Raw genomic sequence first — 15,202 nt, forward strand, 5'->3', positions numbered from 1 at the left:
CCGAGATGAGGAGAAACTTCTTCACCCAGAGAGTGGTGAACCTGTGGAATTCTCTACCACAGAAAGTTGTTGAGGCCAATTCACTAAATATATTCAAAAAGGAGTTAGATGAAGTCCTTACTACTCGGGGGATCAAGGGGTATGGCGAGAAAGCAGGAATGGGGTACTGAAGTTGCATGTTCAGCCATGAACTCATTGAATGGTGGTGCAGGCTAGAAGGGGCCGAATGGCCTACACCTGCAACTATTTTCTATGTTCTATGTTTCACTCCCCACTCTCCCCCTCACTCCCCACTCTCCCCCTCACTCTCCCCCTCACTCCCCACTCTCCCACTCACTCTCCCCCTCACTCTCTCCCTCGCTCCCCACTCTCCCCTCACTCCCCACTCTCCCCTCGCTCCCCACTCTCCCTCACTCCCCACTCTCTCCTCACTCCCCACTCTCCAACTCACTCTCCCCCTCACTCTCTCCCTCGCTCCCTACTCTCCCCCTCACTCCCCACTCACCCCGTCACTCCCCACTCTCCCTTCACTCACCACTCTCCCCCTCGCTCTCCCCCTCACTCACTCCCTCGCTCCCCACTCTCCCTCTCGCTCCCCACTCTGCCCCTCACTCCCCACTCTCTCCCTCGCTCCCCACCTCTCCCCCTCACTCCCCACTCTCTCCCTCGCTCCCCCTCTCTTCCTCGCTCCCCACTCTCCCCCTCACTTCCGAATCTCCCCCTCACTCTCCCCCTCACTCCCCACTCTCCCTCTCGCTCCCCACTCTGCCCCTCACTCCCCACTCTCTCCCTCGTTCCCCACTCTCCCCCTCACTCCCCACTCTCCCCCTCGCTCCCCCACTCCCCCTCACCCTTTAACATGCTCATTTTACAAGCAATGTTCTGATTTTGCTTGAACAGTGGCTGGGAATTCCCCATTCTGCTCAGGCCTCAGTGTGATTAATTACAGCGTTTCCGCTCTCGATTGGGGAAATGTCCCAACAAATGGGCCCCTCGTTTTACTCTTTTGTACCTCTAGGTGGCAGTCTCACGACCACTTGGGTCTCACACAGGCTGCAGTATAACTACAGTCCAGTGGATTGCCTGGGAATAGTTTCAATTTAAATGTTGAAGCTTTTGAAGTTTGATTGCCCCCATGGGCAGTTTCTGTGTTGTGTCTCCCCTTGTGTAACACTGACTGCTCCACAAGGTTCCCTCTCCTGCCCCATCCTCCGCCCACATTCTACCCTATGTAAACTACAGGTGATCCAAAACTCGGCATCCCATGTCCTAACTCGCACCAAGTCCCGCTAATCCATCACCCCTGTGCCCCGTGTCCTAACTTGCAGCGAGTCCCGCTCACCCATCACCCACTGTGCTCGCTGCCCCGTGTCCTGACTCGCACCGAGTCCCGCTCACCCATCACCCCCTGTGTTCACTACCCCGTGTCCTAACTCGCACCGAGTCCCACTCACCCATCACCCCTGTGCTCACTGCCCCGTGTCCTAACTCGCACCGAGTCCCACTCACCCATCACCCCCTGTGCTCGCTGCCCCGTGTCCTAACTCGCACCGAGTCCCTCTCACCTATCACCCCCTGTGCTCACTGACCTACATTGGCTCCCGGTTAAGCAATGCCTCTATTTTAAAATTCTCATCCTTGTTTACAAATCCCTCCATGGCCCTCGCCCCTCCCTATCTCTGTAATCTCCTCCGGCCCCACAACCCCCCCCCCGAGATATTTTGTTCAAATTTTGTCAAAGTTTGTTCGATAGCGCTCCTGTGAAGCACCTTGGGACGTTTTACTGTTAAAGCTGCTATATAAATGTCAGTTGCTGTTGTTGTTGTTGTTGACAACCAATAAGGCATCAGCTCTCGGAACCTCCGGGACAAAGCAGAAACGGAGTGGAGTTTGTGGAGCTTGGCGAGCGAGGCTACCAGGACACGGGGCGTGTGGGTTCACAGTGGAGCAGTTCAGAGGTTGCGACTGCCAGTTTGTTTACAGCAAATACCACAGAAGGTGCGTCAGTGAATTGCAGGATGTGAAATGTCTGTTCACATCGACAAGTCCTTCTCTCCTTGGCACTGTTTTTTGGGAAACAGTTGGCCACTTCCTTATTATTCCATGGTTTAATTATTCATAGACACTGTGGTTTTCTGTCTGTTCTGTAAACTCGATTGGCATCTGTGGCTGGTTAATAAACACAGATACTGGTAAACCATCAATACCAAACATAATGTGCACCACACCAACCCCGAGAGTGATTGACAGATGGACAAAACCCCACAATCCCCGCCCCAGAGTGATTAGTCCCGCTCACCCATCACCCCCTGTGCCCCCGTGTCCCGCTCACCCATCACCCCCTGTGCCCCCGTGTCCCGCTCACCCATCACCCCCTGTGCCCCCGTGTCCCGCTCACCCATCACCCCCTGTGCCCCCGTGTCCCACTCACCCATCACCCCCTGTGCCCCCGTGTCCTAACCCGCACCGAGTCCCGCTCACCCATCACCCCCTGTGCTCGCTGCCCCATGTCCTAACTCACACCGAGTTCCACTCACCCATCACCCCCTGTGCTCACTGCCCCGTGTCCTAACTCGCACCGAGTCCCGCTCACCCATCACCCCCTGTGCTCGCTGCCCCATGTCCTAACTCACACCGAGTCCCGCTCACCCATCACCCCCTGTGCTCACTGCCCCGTGTCCTAACTCGCACCGAGTCCCGCTCACCCATCACCCCCTGTGCTCGCTGCCCCATGTCCTAACTCACACCGAGTCCCGCTCACCCATCACCCCCTGTGCTCACTGCCCCGTGTCCTAACTCACACCGAGTCCCGCTCACCCATCACCCCCTGTGCTCACTGCCCCGTGTCCTAACTCACACCCAGTCCCACTCACCCATCACCCCCTGTGCTCACTGCCCCGTGTCCTAACTCGCACCGAGTCCCGCTCACCCATCACCCCCTGTGCTCACTGCCCCGTGTCCTAACTCGCACCGAGTCCCGCTCACCCATCACCCCCTGTGCTCACTGCCCCGTATCCTAACTCACACCGAGTCCCGCTCACCCATCACCTCCTGTGCTCGCTGCCCCGTGTCCTAACTCGCACCGAGTCCCTCTCACCCATCACTCCCTGTGCTCACTGCCCCGTGGCCTAACTCACACCAAGTCCCGCTCACCCATCACCCCCTGTGCTCGCTGCCCCGTGTCCTAACTCGCACCAAGTCCCACTCACCCATCACCCCCTGCTCGCTGACCTACATTGGCTCCCGATTAAGCAACGCCTCAATTTCAAAATTGCTCCTGTGAAACACCTTGGGAGGTTTTACTGCATTAACGGCGCTGTTTAAATGCACGCTGTTTCCGATGTTGTTGTTGCAGACTGATTGGCTGCAGCAGGGTTGTCCGCGGAGTGACGGCCGGGTGTGATGGGCTGTCGCCTGGGCTCACTGTGGCTGGTTCCAGCTGCAGACAGTGCGAGGCCCAGATATCCACATTTACACAGACACACGACACAGGCAATTCACCCAACCGGCCCGGGGCACCATTGACACTGCACCGGGGCAAATGGTTCCCGGTTAGTAAGGGGAAAGCTCCAGGAGTCAGTTTCACTCCCGTAGGTAGTCCTGTCTCACACCGGGATCAGTCCTGCCTCACTCCGGGAGTCGGTCTCACTCCTGGAGGTAGTCCTGTCTCACTCCGGGATCAGTCCTGCCTCACTCCGGGAGTCGGTCTCACTCCAGGATCAGTCCTGTCTCACTCCGGGAGTCGGTCTCACTCCTGGAGGTAGTCCTGTCTCACTCTGGGATCAGTCCTGCCTCACTTCGGGATCAGTCCTGTCTCACTCTGGGAGTCTGTCTCACTCTGGTCTCAGTCCTGTCTCACTCCGCGAGTCGGTCTCACTCCGGGATCAGTCCTGTCTCACTCCGGGAGTCAGTCTCACTCCGGGATCAGTCCTGTCTCACTCCGGGAGTCGGTCTCATTCCGGGATCAGTCCTGTTTCACTCTGGGATCAATCCTGCCTCACTCCAGGATCAGTCCTGTCTCAATCCGGGATCAGTCTCACTCCGGGATCAGTCTTACCCCACTCCTGGTGAAAGGCGGTACTGCAGGTCCCGAAGTATTGAGGGATACAGACCGAGGGCGAGGAGACGGAGTTAGGTCGCAGATCCGCCATGATCTCATTGAATGGCGGAACAGGCTCGTGGGGCCAAATGGCCTCCTCCTGTATCCCTGTAGCTCCATCTCCGGAACGTTCCGTCCCTTCCGTCGCTGGGAGCAGGCACCCAGCCTCCGACTCACACTCGGGAACGGGGCAGCTGCCTACAGGAGCCTCACCATTACAAAGTGCGGGGTGGGGAGGGTACCTGGGCAGACGGAAGGTTCCGGCGGGTGGGCGGTGCCCCGAAAATGCTGCAGCTCGAGCTCCTGCTGAAAGGGTTAACTCAGGCCTCCTGTCCCGCCATGGCCTGACCCTAGTGCCCATTCTCCGTATGTGTGTGCCTGGCCAGTGAGTCTATTCCGCCATGGAAGGCATCACGGCCCAGCCCGGATTTGTTGCGGTGAATTATCTGCACATCGCGTGTTTTGGCAGGACCGTGACTGGGGGCATGGAGAACTGTCCGACCTTCACACTCCCAAACCCAGGGGCACAGAGGAAAATTCTGGCCCCTTCCCCACTCCCCCCCGCAAACACCTCTGCACCCCAGCCGAGATCACCGAACACAGCACAGGCTGCGGAGCTGATCTCCGACGTACTGGGCAGGGTGGGGGGGGCAGCTCCGTGTAAATGTTTACAGATTTTGATGTTCAGTTGATTTGAGAATGCGGTTAATGTGGATGAATGCTCAGAGTGAGGCCTGTGATCGGGCAGGGGTGAGGCACACTAATGTATACACCTCCGTGCGCGCTCACAGGCCGGCTCGCGGACAAAGCCATCAAGTCGCCAAAAGCAGCGCTGGGCCCTGACTCCTGGACGGCACAAGCACGTGGGGCGATCCCGTCCGAACTGACCCCCGTCCGGACGGAATTCCTCATCGGCACCAAGCCCCGAAACCACCCTCGGGAGCCGGCGCCTCACAACTTGAGCCTCCTCGGGGAAATCCCCTCCGTGCCTTTCAGTTCCGCGCGGAGGGGTTTCCTGTACGGGCTGCTCCTGCACACTCTCCACCTTGCCATCCTCGCCTGCCGTCCGGACACGCCATGGCGCACCATCTTACCGTCCGGAGGAGGCGGGGGTCCCCGATGGAGTGCCCTCTACATGGGAGTCCTCCCTCTATTTATTAGGGACTTGGCCTGGAGGGTGGTGCACGGAGCAGTGCCGTGCAATAAATTTTTAAGTCGGTTCACGGACTCCCAGGCTGCCTGTAATTCCTGCGGTCTGGAGGTGTCCGTGTTCCACGTCTATGTTCAGTGTGTGAGGTTGCAGCTCCCTCTTCCGTTATTTAAAGGGGATGCTCCTCAAATTCTGGCTGCACTTCAGTCCCACGCTCCTGATCTTTGGGCACCCTGTGCGGGGGGGAGCGGGTAGGTCCGAGGGCCTCCTCGTAGGACTGCTCCTAGGCACGGCCAAGGGGGCCATCAGCCGGTCCAGGCAGCAGGCGGTCGAGGGAGTCGTTCAGCCCGACTGCCTGCCTCTCCCGCGGTTACATCCGGGCCAGGGTGTCCCTGGAGATGGAGCACGCGGTGTTCACCGGTACGCTCGCGGCCTTCCGCGAGAGGTGGGCGCCGGAGGGACTGGAGTGCATCATCACCCCCGGGAACAGAATTTTAATTTGATCTGCTAATGTTCCCTTTAAAGTTTGATTTGGTAATTTGTGGGTCTCTGGTGCCCTTTAATAAGGTTTCATCTGTTAACTTAAATAGTTGTGGAGTTGTTGCATTGTGAGTGGCTTAACCAAGGCACGTGCTGTTCACAAGAGTCAATAAAATCCTGGTTAATTGGGTTCCGATTCCCCACAGTGAGGCGTGCAGCTGGTGGATGAACTGGTCGGGTTCAGTTTGATTGTTAAACCTTTGCTGATAAACCAGCCGGTTCTTTGCAGCAAATGTGTAGCTGTGCATTCTTAAGCACAGAGCCCATGAAGCAAATACACTCCACAGACAAACCTGTTTCAGTACCGGGAGCCGCGATATGATCAATACATAGAGAGCACAGAGAAAGGCTTTCTATATTTCTTTATTAGGATATTTCTGCAAATGCCTTTGCTGATTTCAGTGACCGCGTATAATGATTAGGTTGTAAGCTTCAGACAGAGATCGATGAGCAGTAGGTGAGGTGGGTGCGTGAAGGCTCTATTTACAGCGTATATACTTGCTGGCTACAGTCTCTGCTTCTCTCTGCCGATATACTTCAGGCTGCTGTGATTACAGATATTTAGCAAGAAGGATATTGTTACCGGGAGGGGGGTACGGGGGTAGGGGGGGGCGCAGTTACCTGATGATTGGGTCCTTCGGGGGGGTCACACGTAACACGTAACAGGACAGGGGCAACCACCAGCCAATAATGTGGGGCTCTGAACTCGAACCGCCCCTCATCCCTGGGGCTCTGTTTCTGCTCATCTTTGTCAATTGTCCTGAAGAAATGTCTTTCTAATGGACTCGATGTTGCACCGTGACCATCGCTCACAGGCAGTGTGTGTGCGGCACACTGGAGCCAGGCTTGTAGTCAACCTCAAACACACTTTTCATAAACTCTGCCCCCTCCCCTCACGTTTAATGTTTCTAATGTCCCTTCCCTTTCTGTCTGTCTGTCTCTCTCGTTCTTTCTATCTGTCCCCTCATTCTCTCTCTCTCTCTCTCTCCCTGTCTCTGTGTTTCCCTGTCACTTTCACTGTCAGCGCCTCTCTCTCTCTCTCTCTCTCTGTGTTTCTCTGTCTGTGTGTCTCTCTCTCTCTGCGCCCCCCCTCTCTCTGTCTCTCTCACTCTCTCTGTCTCTCTGTCTGTCTCTCTCCCTCTGCGCCCCCCCCCCCTCTGTCTCTCTGTGTTTCTCTGTCTCTCTCTCTCTCTCTATGCCCCCCCCTCCCTCTCTCTCTCTCTCTCACTCTCTCTGTCTCTCTGTCTGTCTCTCTCTCTCTCTGCGCCCCCCCCCTCTGTCTCTCTGTGTTTCTCTATCTCTCTCTCTCTCTCTCTACGCTCCTCTCTGTCTCTCTCTCTCTCTCTCTCTCTCTATGCCCCCCTCTCTCTCTCTCTCTCTCTACGCCCCCTTCTCTCTGTCTCTCTCTCTCTCTCTCTGTCTGTCACCCGCTCCCCCCCCTCTCCCTTTACACACAGCTCACTGAGTGAATGAGTACTGCCCCCATTACCAATCCATCAGGCTGACCTGGTGTGAAGTTGGAGAAGGGAGAGGGGGTGGTGTGGGGGTTTGTGGTCACTCACCAGTTTAGTCCCAATCTCAGGATGTGGGCATCACTGGCAAGGCTGGCATTTATTGCCCGACCCTGGTTGCCCCGAGAAGGTGGTGGTGAGCCGCTGTGTAACGATGGAGGGGCTCGCTGGGCCATTGCATGGGGCAACCACAGTGGTGTGGGACTGGAGTCACCTATAGGCCCAGAACGGGCAGCTTTCCTAACGGGATGTTAGTGAGTCAGTGACACAATCTGACAGATTCTTTTATAAAAAAAAAACTCAATTCGAATTCACAATCTGGGCTTTGGGTTCACTTTACCAGGGACTGTACCAGAGAGCGAGAGAGAGACCACCCACCCACCCAGTGGGGAGGATTCCTCTTGGATACCCCCACTCTCAGGAAGCCCCCCACTCTCTCCTCCCGCCCCCGGTACAGAAGTCCCACATACTCAGTGAGAGCTGTACCCTGTCTGACCAACTCCCAATCCTGCCCTACAGGCTAAGCACTCTGACCTCGTCCTGTGCACTTATATCATCCGGGTGGGGGGGGCTGCCAATAGCTGTAGCCCCTGTCACCATCCGGGTGGGGGGGGCTGCCAATAGCTGTAGCCCCTGTCACCATCCGGGTGGGGGGGGCTGCCAATAGCTGTAGCCCCTGTCACCATCCGGGGCGGGTGGGGGACGAATGACTATTTGGAAGCCTCACGACTGGTGCATAGCGGGGGGAGGGGGGAGTTTAGCCATTTGCCTTAGTGCCATTTTGAGGGTGGCCCAAGGGTCAGGTCCAAAGCCCAGCCGGGGGCCGCTGGCCATGGCAACGGGGGGGGGGGGGGCGAGAGCGACTGGGGGGAGCGACACGACACCGAGCGGAGGCCCACCGTGGGGCGCAGGGCAGGGTCCGGATCCCACCGTGGGGCGCAGGGCAGGGTCCGGATCCCACCGTGGGGCGCAGGGCAGGGTCCGGATCCCACCGTGGGGCGCAGGGCAGGGTCCGGATCCCACCGTGGGGCGCAGGGCAGGGTCCGGATCCCACCGTGGGGCGCAGGGTCCGGATCCCACTGTGGGGCGCAGGGCAGGGTCCGGATCCCACTGTGGGGCGCAGGGCAGGGTCCGGATCCCACCGTGGGGCGCAGGGCAGGGTCCGGATCCCACCGTGGGGCGCAGGGCAGGGTCCGGATCCCACCGTGGGGCGCAGGGCAGGGTTCGGATCCCACCGTGGGGCGCAGGGCAGGGTCCGGATCCCACCGTGGGGCGCAGGGCAGGGTCCGGATCCCACTGTGGGGCGCAGGGTCCGGATCCCACTGTGGGGCGCAGGGCAGGGTCCGGATCCCACCGTGGGGCGCAGGGCAGGGTCCGGATCCCACCGTGGGGCGCAGGGCAGGGTCCGGATCCCACTGTGGGGCGCAGGGTCCGGATCCCACCGTGGGGTGCAGGGCAGGGTCCGGATCCCACTGTTGGGCGCAGGGCAGGGTCCGGATCCCACTGTGGGGCGCAGGGCAGGGTCCGGATCCAGGGGGGAGGACGGTTCAGGTCCGGCGCTCGAGCTCAGTCGCCGCGGGGCCTCACTGCCGCGTATCCCGGGTAACATTATCCTGCTAATTGCCGCTTTAATTTCGGGTTGGGTGTGTGTTTTGCTGTGCTTCCCAGGGCCAGCCCTAGTATCGGTAATATTGCTTCCTGGACCGGTGGGCTCTCTGCCTCCGGGGCCGTTGTTGCCGGTAACTGCTGGGCTGCTGCCTCCTGCCAAAGAACTTCCCGTAGGCCCGTTTCAGGCCGACCTGCCTGGCAAGGCGATCGCAGGGCCGATACTCCTCACACCTCTCCCTGTTCAACTCCCGGGGAGTCTTGTATCGGTTCAGCGAGCTGCAATAGGACAGCAATTCATTATTAGCCTGTCTAAATAAAATAAACACTTTTTACAGAGAATTACATCGAGTGTTACAGCCCAGAAACAGGCCATTCGGCCCATCGGGTCCGTGCCGGGGTTTATGCTCCAAACAAGCCTTCCCCCACCCCTGTTCATTGCACCCTGTCATCGGGAACGCGCTACCTGAAAGGGCGGTGGGAGCAGATTCAACAGTAACTTTCCAACGGGAATTGGATAAATACTCAAAAAGGAATAATTTACAGGACTGTGGGGAAAGAGCAGGGGGGGAGTGGGGCTGATTGGGTCAGAACAGAAGAAACAGGAGCAGGAGTCGGCCATTCGGCCCCTCGAGCCTGCTCCGCCATTTAATGAGATCACGGCTGATCTGATCATGGACTCAGCTCCACCTCCCCGAATTCCCAGAGCCAGTACAGGCACAATGGGCCAAAGGTCCTCCTGTGCCCTCTGCCTCCCTGACTCTCTGAACCGCGGTGTTGCTGCCGATCGGGGCAGGCTGTGGGCAGCGCCTGGGATCCTCCTGCACCGGGTGCCTGAGACTCACCCACTGAGTCCTCCCCCGAGAGGGTCATCAGCCCCGGCCCGAAACACAGAAGCTCGGGCCCCACCCAGGGGGGGTGATCCCCGACTCATCTTCTGAACCCACCACGCCCTCCCGGAGCGCAGTGCCGTCGGCAGGCCAGCTCTCCGTCAGCTGTGCGTGTCGGCGGGATATTCGAACAGGGAGGGCATCACCACCGAGCAAGCTTCTGTCCCCACTCGACACCCACGCACTAACCTTCCTCCACCAATCGCCGGAGAGAACGAGTTTCGACAGCGCCATTTACGACCACCGGATCTCCCAAAGCACTTTACAGCCCATGCAGCACTTTTTCAAGGGCAGTCACTGTTGTACTATTGGGAAACGTGGCCGCCAATTTGCGCACAGCAAGCTCCCACAGTAATTATATAGGGGAGGGGGGATTGTGGCTGATTCCTTCACCCCTTCCTTCTCAGCCCAGGGGTGCAGACCAATTATAGTGCCCCCCCTGTCCCCCCCTGCCTGTACCTGCCTGCGATGCACTCACTCAGCCCAGCCCAGCCCAGGATCTAACCTGTGCCCGCCAGCTCTGCATGGGTTAGTTGGCAGATTTAACTCTCAGCGCCTGAGCCTGACGAGATTGTAAAAAATCACTCACCTCTCCCAGGGGTTGATGGGTCTCGGTTGTCTCATAAAGGCGTTTGCATCTCTGTGGCCAAGAAAGAACACTGAGAGGGAAGGGAGGCGAATGGAATCAGTTCATCACAAGAGAGAAATCCTTCGCAAAAATAACTCCCTTAAGTCAACCCTCCTGACAATTCGATTCCCGTAAAACACATGCACCCACCTCAACATTCATCTTACAGTCTGATACTTTACACCCAGTGTCACTGGCCCAGTGCGTGTCCCAGTGTCACTGGCCCAGTGCGTGTCCCAGTGTCACTGGCCCAGTGCGTGTCCCAGAGTCACTGGCCCAGTGCGTGTCCCAGAGTCACTGGCCCAGTGCGTGTCCCAGTGTCTCAGAGTCCCAGTGCGTGTCCCAGAATCCCAGTGTCTCAGAGTCCCAGTGACCCAGAATCCCAGTGCGTGTCCCAGAATCCCAGTGTCCCAGAATCCCAGTGCGTGTCCCAGTGTCTCAGAGTCCCAGTGCGTGTCCCAGAATCCCAGTGCATGTCCCAGTGTCTCATAGTCCCAGTGCGTGTCCCAGAATCCCAGTGACCCAGAATCCCAGTGTCCCAGTCCTACTGGCCCAGTGCGAGATGCTGAGTTCAATGTCTCTCCAACAAAACCACCCGCCGCTAAGAATCAGTTTATAAAGTTCAACTTACGGTCGTCTATTTCATTCGACTCCGAGGAATCTGCAATAAGAAAAGAGCAGTAGTTAGTAAAACCAACAAACCTTAACTAGCAATTCCTTAACTAGTGAAACTGATAATAGCATGGATTTCGGTGAGATTTAGAACAATGTGATTTGGGAATAGCAGCTCGGGGTGTGACTAGGGTTTGGGTGAAGTGAACACTTGGGGCTGATGTCTGAGTCTGCCCCCCTGGGCTGGCCCTTGCCCCCTCCCTGGGCCGGCCCTAGCCCCCACCCACCCTGGCTGGACCTCACCCCTCGCCCCCCCCAGGGCCGGACCTCATCCGTCTGCCCCGGGCCGGACCTCACCCAATAACTGTGCCAGGAATGTGTATACGGAGAATTGCCTCCCTCCTGGTGCCCGGCACCCCCCCGATGATTAAATGACAAATCCGCCCCAGGCAGCGTTGTGATTGCTGGAGTGAGTTACAAATGTAAACGGCAAAAAGCCCTTTCTACAGTGTGACATCTTTACACAGCTACTCAAGCACCAAGATGGCTCCTTACCACATGACCGTTTGTTAATACATCAGTAGTTGCATTACATCAGTAGTCCACCAGGTGGGGCTCTCTCACACAGTGAGCCGGGCTGGGCTCACGGAACGGGCACAAACCGTTGCGTTACAATAGCAGAGAGAGGATCATCACACAGACACCTTCAGCTTTGTCCACTGATAACGTCAACTGGGTCATATCATAAACTTATAACATGAGCCAAATAACCCAGAGCTATACCCCTTCACTGGGTCTGTCTGTGTCTCGCTCTCCTGCCCTCACAGAGCACACGCTCCCGGTTATTTATACAAGAACATCAGGATTAGGAGCAGGAGTCAGCCATTCGGCCCCTTGAATCTGCTCCGCCATTCAATGAGATCGCGGCTGATTTGCAAGTATCGCCTAATCTGACAGACTGGGTGTTCTCAGTCGCCCTCTTTCCCAAACCTCCGGGCCCACAGCATTCAATCACAGAATCACAGACATTTACAGCACGGAAGGAGGTTTATTAACTCCGCAATGTTTATGCTGGGCGACATCAGTCAGCTGCACACACAGGGTGCGGGGATCATTTAATCGCCCACCAGTTATAGTGACTGTGTTTACAGACACTCCTTAATATCAAGCAAGCGGTTAATGGGACTGATTGAAGTGTCTCCCCTCTGTCTTTCTGACTAAATCTTACCTGGGGCCGACCAGTTCCATTCATAAGAACATAAGAAATAGGAGCAGGAGTCGGCCATTCGGCCCCTCGAGCCTGCTCCACCATTCAATACAATCTTGGCTGATCCGATCATGGACTCAACTCCACTTCCCCGCCCGTTCCCCATAACCCTTCACTCCCTTATCGCTCAAAAATCTGACTATCTCCACCTTAAATATATTCAATGACCCAGCCCCCACAGCTCTCTGGGGCAGAGAATTCCACAGATTCACCACCCTCTGAGAGAAGAAATTCCTCCTCATCTCAGTTTTAAACGGCCGACCCCTTATTCTGAAACTATACCCCCTAGTTCCAGATTCCCCCACGAGGGGAAACATCCTCTCTGCATCTACCCTGTCCAGCCCCCTCAGAATCTTATACATTTCAATAAGATTACCTCTCATTCTTCTAAACTCCAATGAGTACAGACCCAACCTGCTCAACCTTTCTTCATCTCAGGAATCAACAAAGTGAACCTTCCCTGAACTGCCTCCAATGCAAGTACATCCCTCCTTAAATACAGAGACCAAAACTGTACGCAGTACTCCAGGTGTGGCCTCACCAATACCCTGTACAGTTGGAGCAGGACTTCTCTGCTTTTATACTCTATCCCCCTTGCAATAAAGGCCAGCATTCCATTTGCCTTCCTGATCACTTGCTGTACCTGCAGACTAACTGTTTGTGTTTCATGCACAAGGACCCCAGGTCCCTCTGTACCACAGCATTCTGTAATCTCTCTGCATTTAAATCATATTTTGCTTTTCTATTCTTCCGATCAAAGTGGATAACCTCACATTTTCCCACATTATGCTCCATCTGCCAAATGTTTGCCCACTCACTGAGCCTGCCTATATCCCTTTGCAGAGTCTGTGTCCTCCTCACAACTTGCTTTCTCACCGATCTGTGAACCGTCAGCAGATTTGGCTATGTTACACTCGGTCCCTTCATCCATTGATCTAGATTGGGTGGGGTTTGCCCCCCCGGAGCCCCCTGGAGCTCCCCGGAGCTCCCAGCTCCCGGCGCGCTGTGCAACCAGTGGCAGACCTGGCCAAGCTAGCGGTTCCACGACGTGGGACTCCAGCCATTGCAATTAGTACAATCTGTTGCTCATAAACTTGCAAATTACTGGGACATGGAAGTAACTAACCACGAAAGTAGCAACTCTGACTAATTAAACTGCCACTGTTTTCCTTCATTTTCAGATTACCACGGCCCACGCCCCGAATGGCCCACGGAGAGAGTGCTGTCAGTGCCGGCCCGCAGTCACATGGCAGGAACAGGTAGGTTGGGGCTGGTGGCTCACTTCCCCCGTGGGGAGGGACAGATAATCTCTCTTACTGATGTTGGTTGGGGGATAAATATTGACACAGGATGACAGCTCTTTCCGAATAGAGCCCTGGGATCTTTTACATCCAACTGAGAGGGCAGACGGGGCCTTGGTTTAACGTCTCATCTGAAAGACGACACCTCCGACAGTGCGGTGCTCCCTCAGTACTGCCCCTCCGACAGTGCGGTGCTCCCTCAGTACTGCCCCTCCGACAGTGCGGCGCTCCCTCAGTACTGCCCCTCCGACAGTGCGGCGCTCCCTCAGTACTGCCCCTCCGACAGTGCGGCGCTCCCTCAGTACTGCCCCTCCGACAGTGCGGCGCTCCCTCAGTACTGCCCCTCCGACAGTGCGGCGCTCCCTCAGTACTGCCCCTCCGACAGTGCGGCGCTCCCTCAGTACTGCCCCTCCGACAGTGCGGCGCTCCCTCAGTACTGCCCCTCCGACAGTGCGGCGCTCCCTCAGTACTGCCCCTCCGACAGTGCGGCGCTCCCTCAGTACTGCACTGGGAGTGTCAGCCTAGGTTTTTGTGCTCGAATGTCTGGAGTGGGACTTGAATCCACGACCTTTTGACTCAATGGGGAGAGCGTTACCCACTGAGCCAATGGCCGACACTCTTAACAGCAACAGTTAATATCTTGATTATATCTGATTAATATCTTGTCGCCAACATCTGATTTTCAATCCTGAGAAGCGGCTGAGCCAAATCTCCCTAATGCTGTTTGTTTGGCGATTTGCAGCGAAGTTGGCGGCTGTGTGTCAGAGGTCCTACCTGCGATAACGACAGCAGCCAGTGTGCAGAGACTGAGCAGGGTGAGGGTCCTCATATTTCAGCTGCTTGTCCGTTCCTGGCTCCGATACACCAGCAGACTTGCTGTGCGTTTGTGAGTGTGTGTGAGGAGAGCGGGTTCGGTGACGGTTATAAGAGGAGGTTTATTTACACAGCCGAGCGAGTTGTGACTAATCCTGCGAAGGGTGGGTGTGGGCATGTTTGGCACGGGGTCCCCCAGGACACACACAGCAACTATTATGAAAACGATAGCTGTTGCCAAGTTGGCTCAATGTGACATTTTCTTCTTTCAGAAAAGTATTTTTTCAGATAACAAGAAGTCCTGAATTCACAGAATAGCGAAGGGTGGGGGTTTGTTTAGAGGGTGAGTGTTTGGATCGGGCACAGGAGCTGGAGGGGGGCACGGCGGGGGGGGTCGACAAGTTTAATTCCTTCAAACGGTTGTGATTTCTGCAGCAATGTACAGAATGTCTCACTGACAACGGATTGTTACAGACACAGTGGGAGGGGAGAGCGGGAGGGGGAGGGGGAGGGGGAGGGGAGGTGGAGGAGGGGGGCGCTCGGGGAGGGGAGGAGGCTCGGGGCGGGGGGAGGGAGTACGGGGAGGGGGGATGGGGGATAGAGAGGGGCAGAGGGAACGAGGAGGTGGCTCGGGGAGGGGGAGGGGATTCGGGGAGGGGGAGAGAGCTCGGGGAGGGAAGAGGGCTCGGGGAGGGGGAGGGAGCTTGGGGAGGGGGCTTGGGGTGGGGGGGGGTCAGTGGAGGGGGAGGAGGCTGGGGGAGGTGGGATGGGGAAGGAGCAGAGCGG

General features: G+C 56.8%; 1 protein-coding gene across 1 annotated transcript; it reads right to left on the reverse strand.

The window, feature by feature from the left end:
- Positions 1 to 7,021: 7,021 nt before the first annotated feature.
- mgp (matrix Gla protein) lies at positions 7,022 to 14,537 on the reverse strand. Its single transcript, XM_070861903.1, has 4 exons — positions 14,378 to 14,537; positions 11,055 to 11,084; positions 10,385 to 10,454; positions 7,022 to 9,184 (listed from the first exon to the last, which is right to left on the reverse strand). The coding sequence occupies exons 1-4, from the start codon at positions 14,430 to 14,432 to the stop codon at positions 8,977 to 8,979; spliced, it is 363 nt and encodes a 120-aa protein (XP_070718004.1). The 5' UTR covers positions 14,433 to 14,537; the 3' UTR covers positions 7,022 to 8,976.
- Positions 14,538 to 15,202: the final 665 nt, after the last annotated feature.

The sequence above is a fragment of the Pristiophorus japonicus genome, chromosome 19 (assembly GCF_044704955.1).
Source record: "Pristiophorus japonicus isolate sPriJap1 chromosome 19, sPriJap1.hap1, whole genome shotgun sequence".
NCBI classification, from domain to species: domain Eukaryota; kingdom Metazoa; phylum Chordata; class Chondrichthyes; family Pristiophoridae; genus Pristiophorus; species Pristiophorus japonicus.

What these genes read in the sequence shown, in the direction of transcription:
- mgp (XM_070861903.1), bottom strand. Translation starts at nt 14,432, where the DNA reads ATGAGGACCCTCACCCTGCTCAGTCTCTGCACACTGGCTGCTGTCGTT. An exon ending in GGCTGCTGTCGTTATCGCAG is followed by an intron (nt 11,085 to 14,377) that starts GTAGGACCTCTG and finishes TTCTTATTGCAG; the next exon opens with ATTCCTCGGAGTCGAATGAA. An exon ending in GTCGAATGAAATAGACGACC is followed by an intron (nt 10,455 to 11,054) that starts GTAAGTTGAACT and finishes CTTCCCTCTCAG; the next exon opens with TGTTCTTTCTTGGCCACAGA.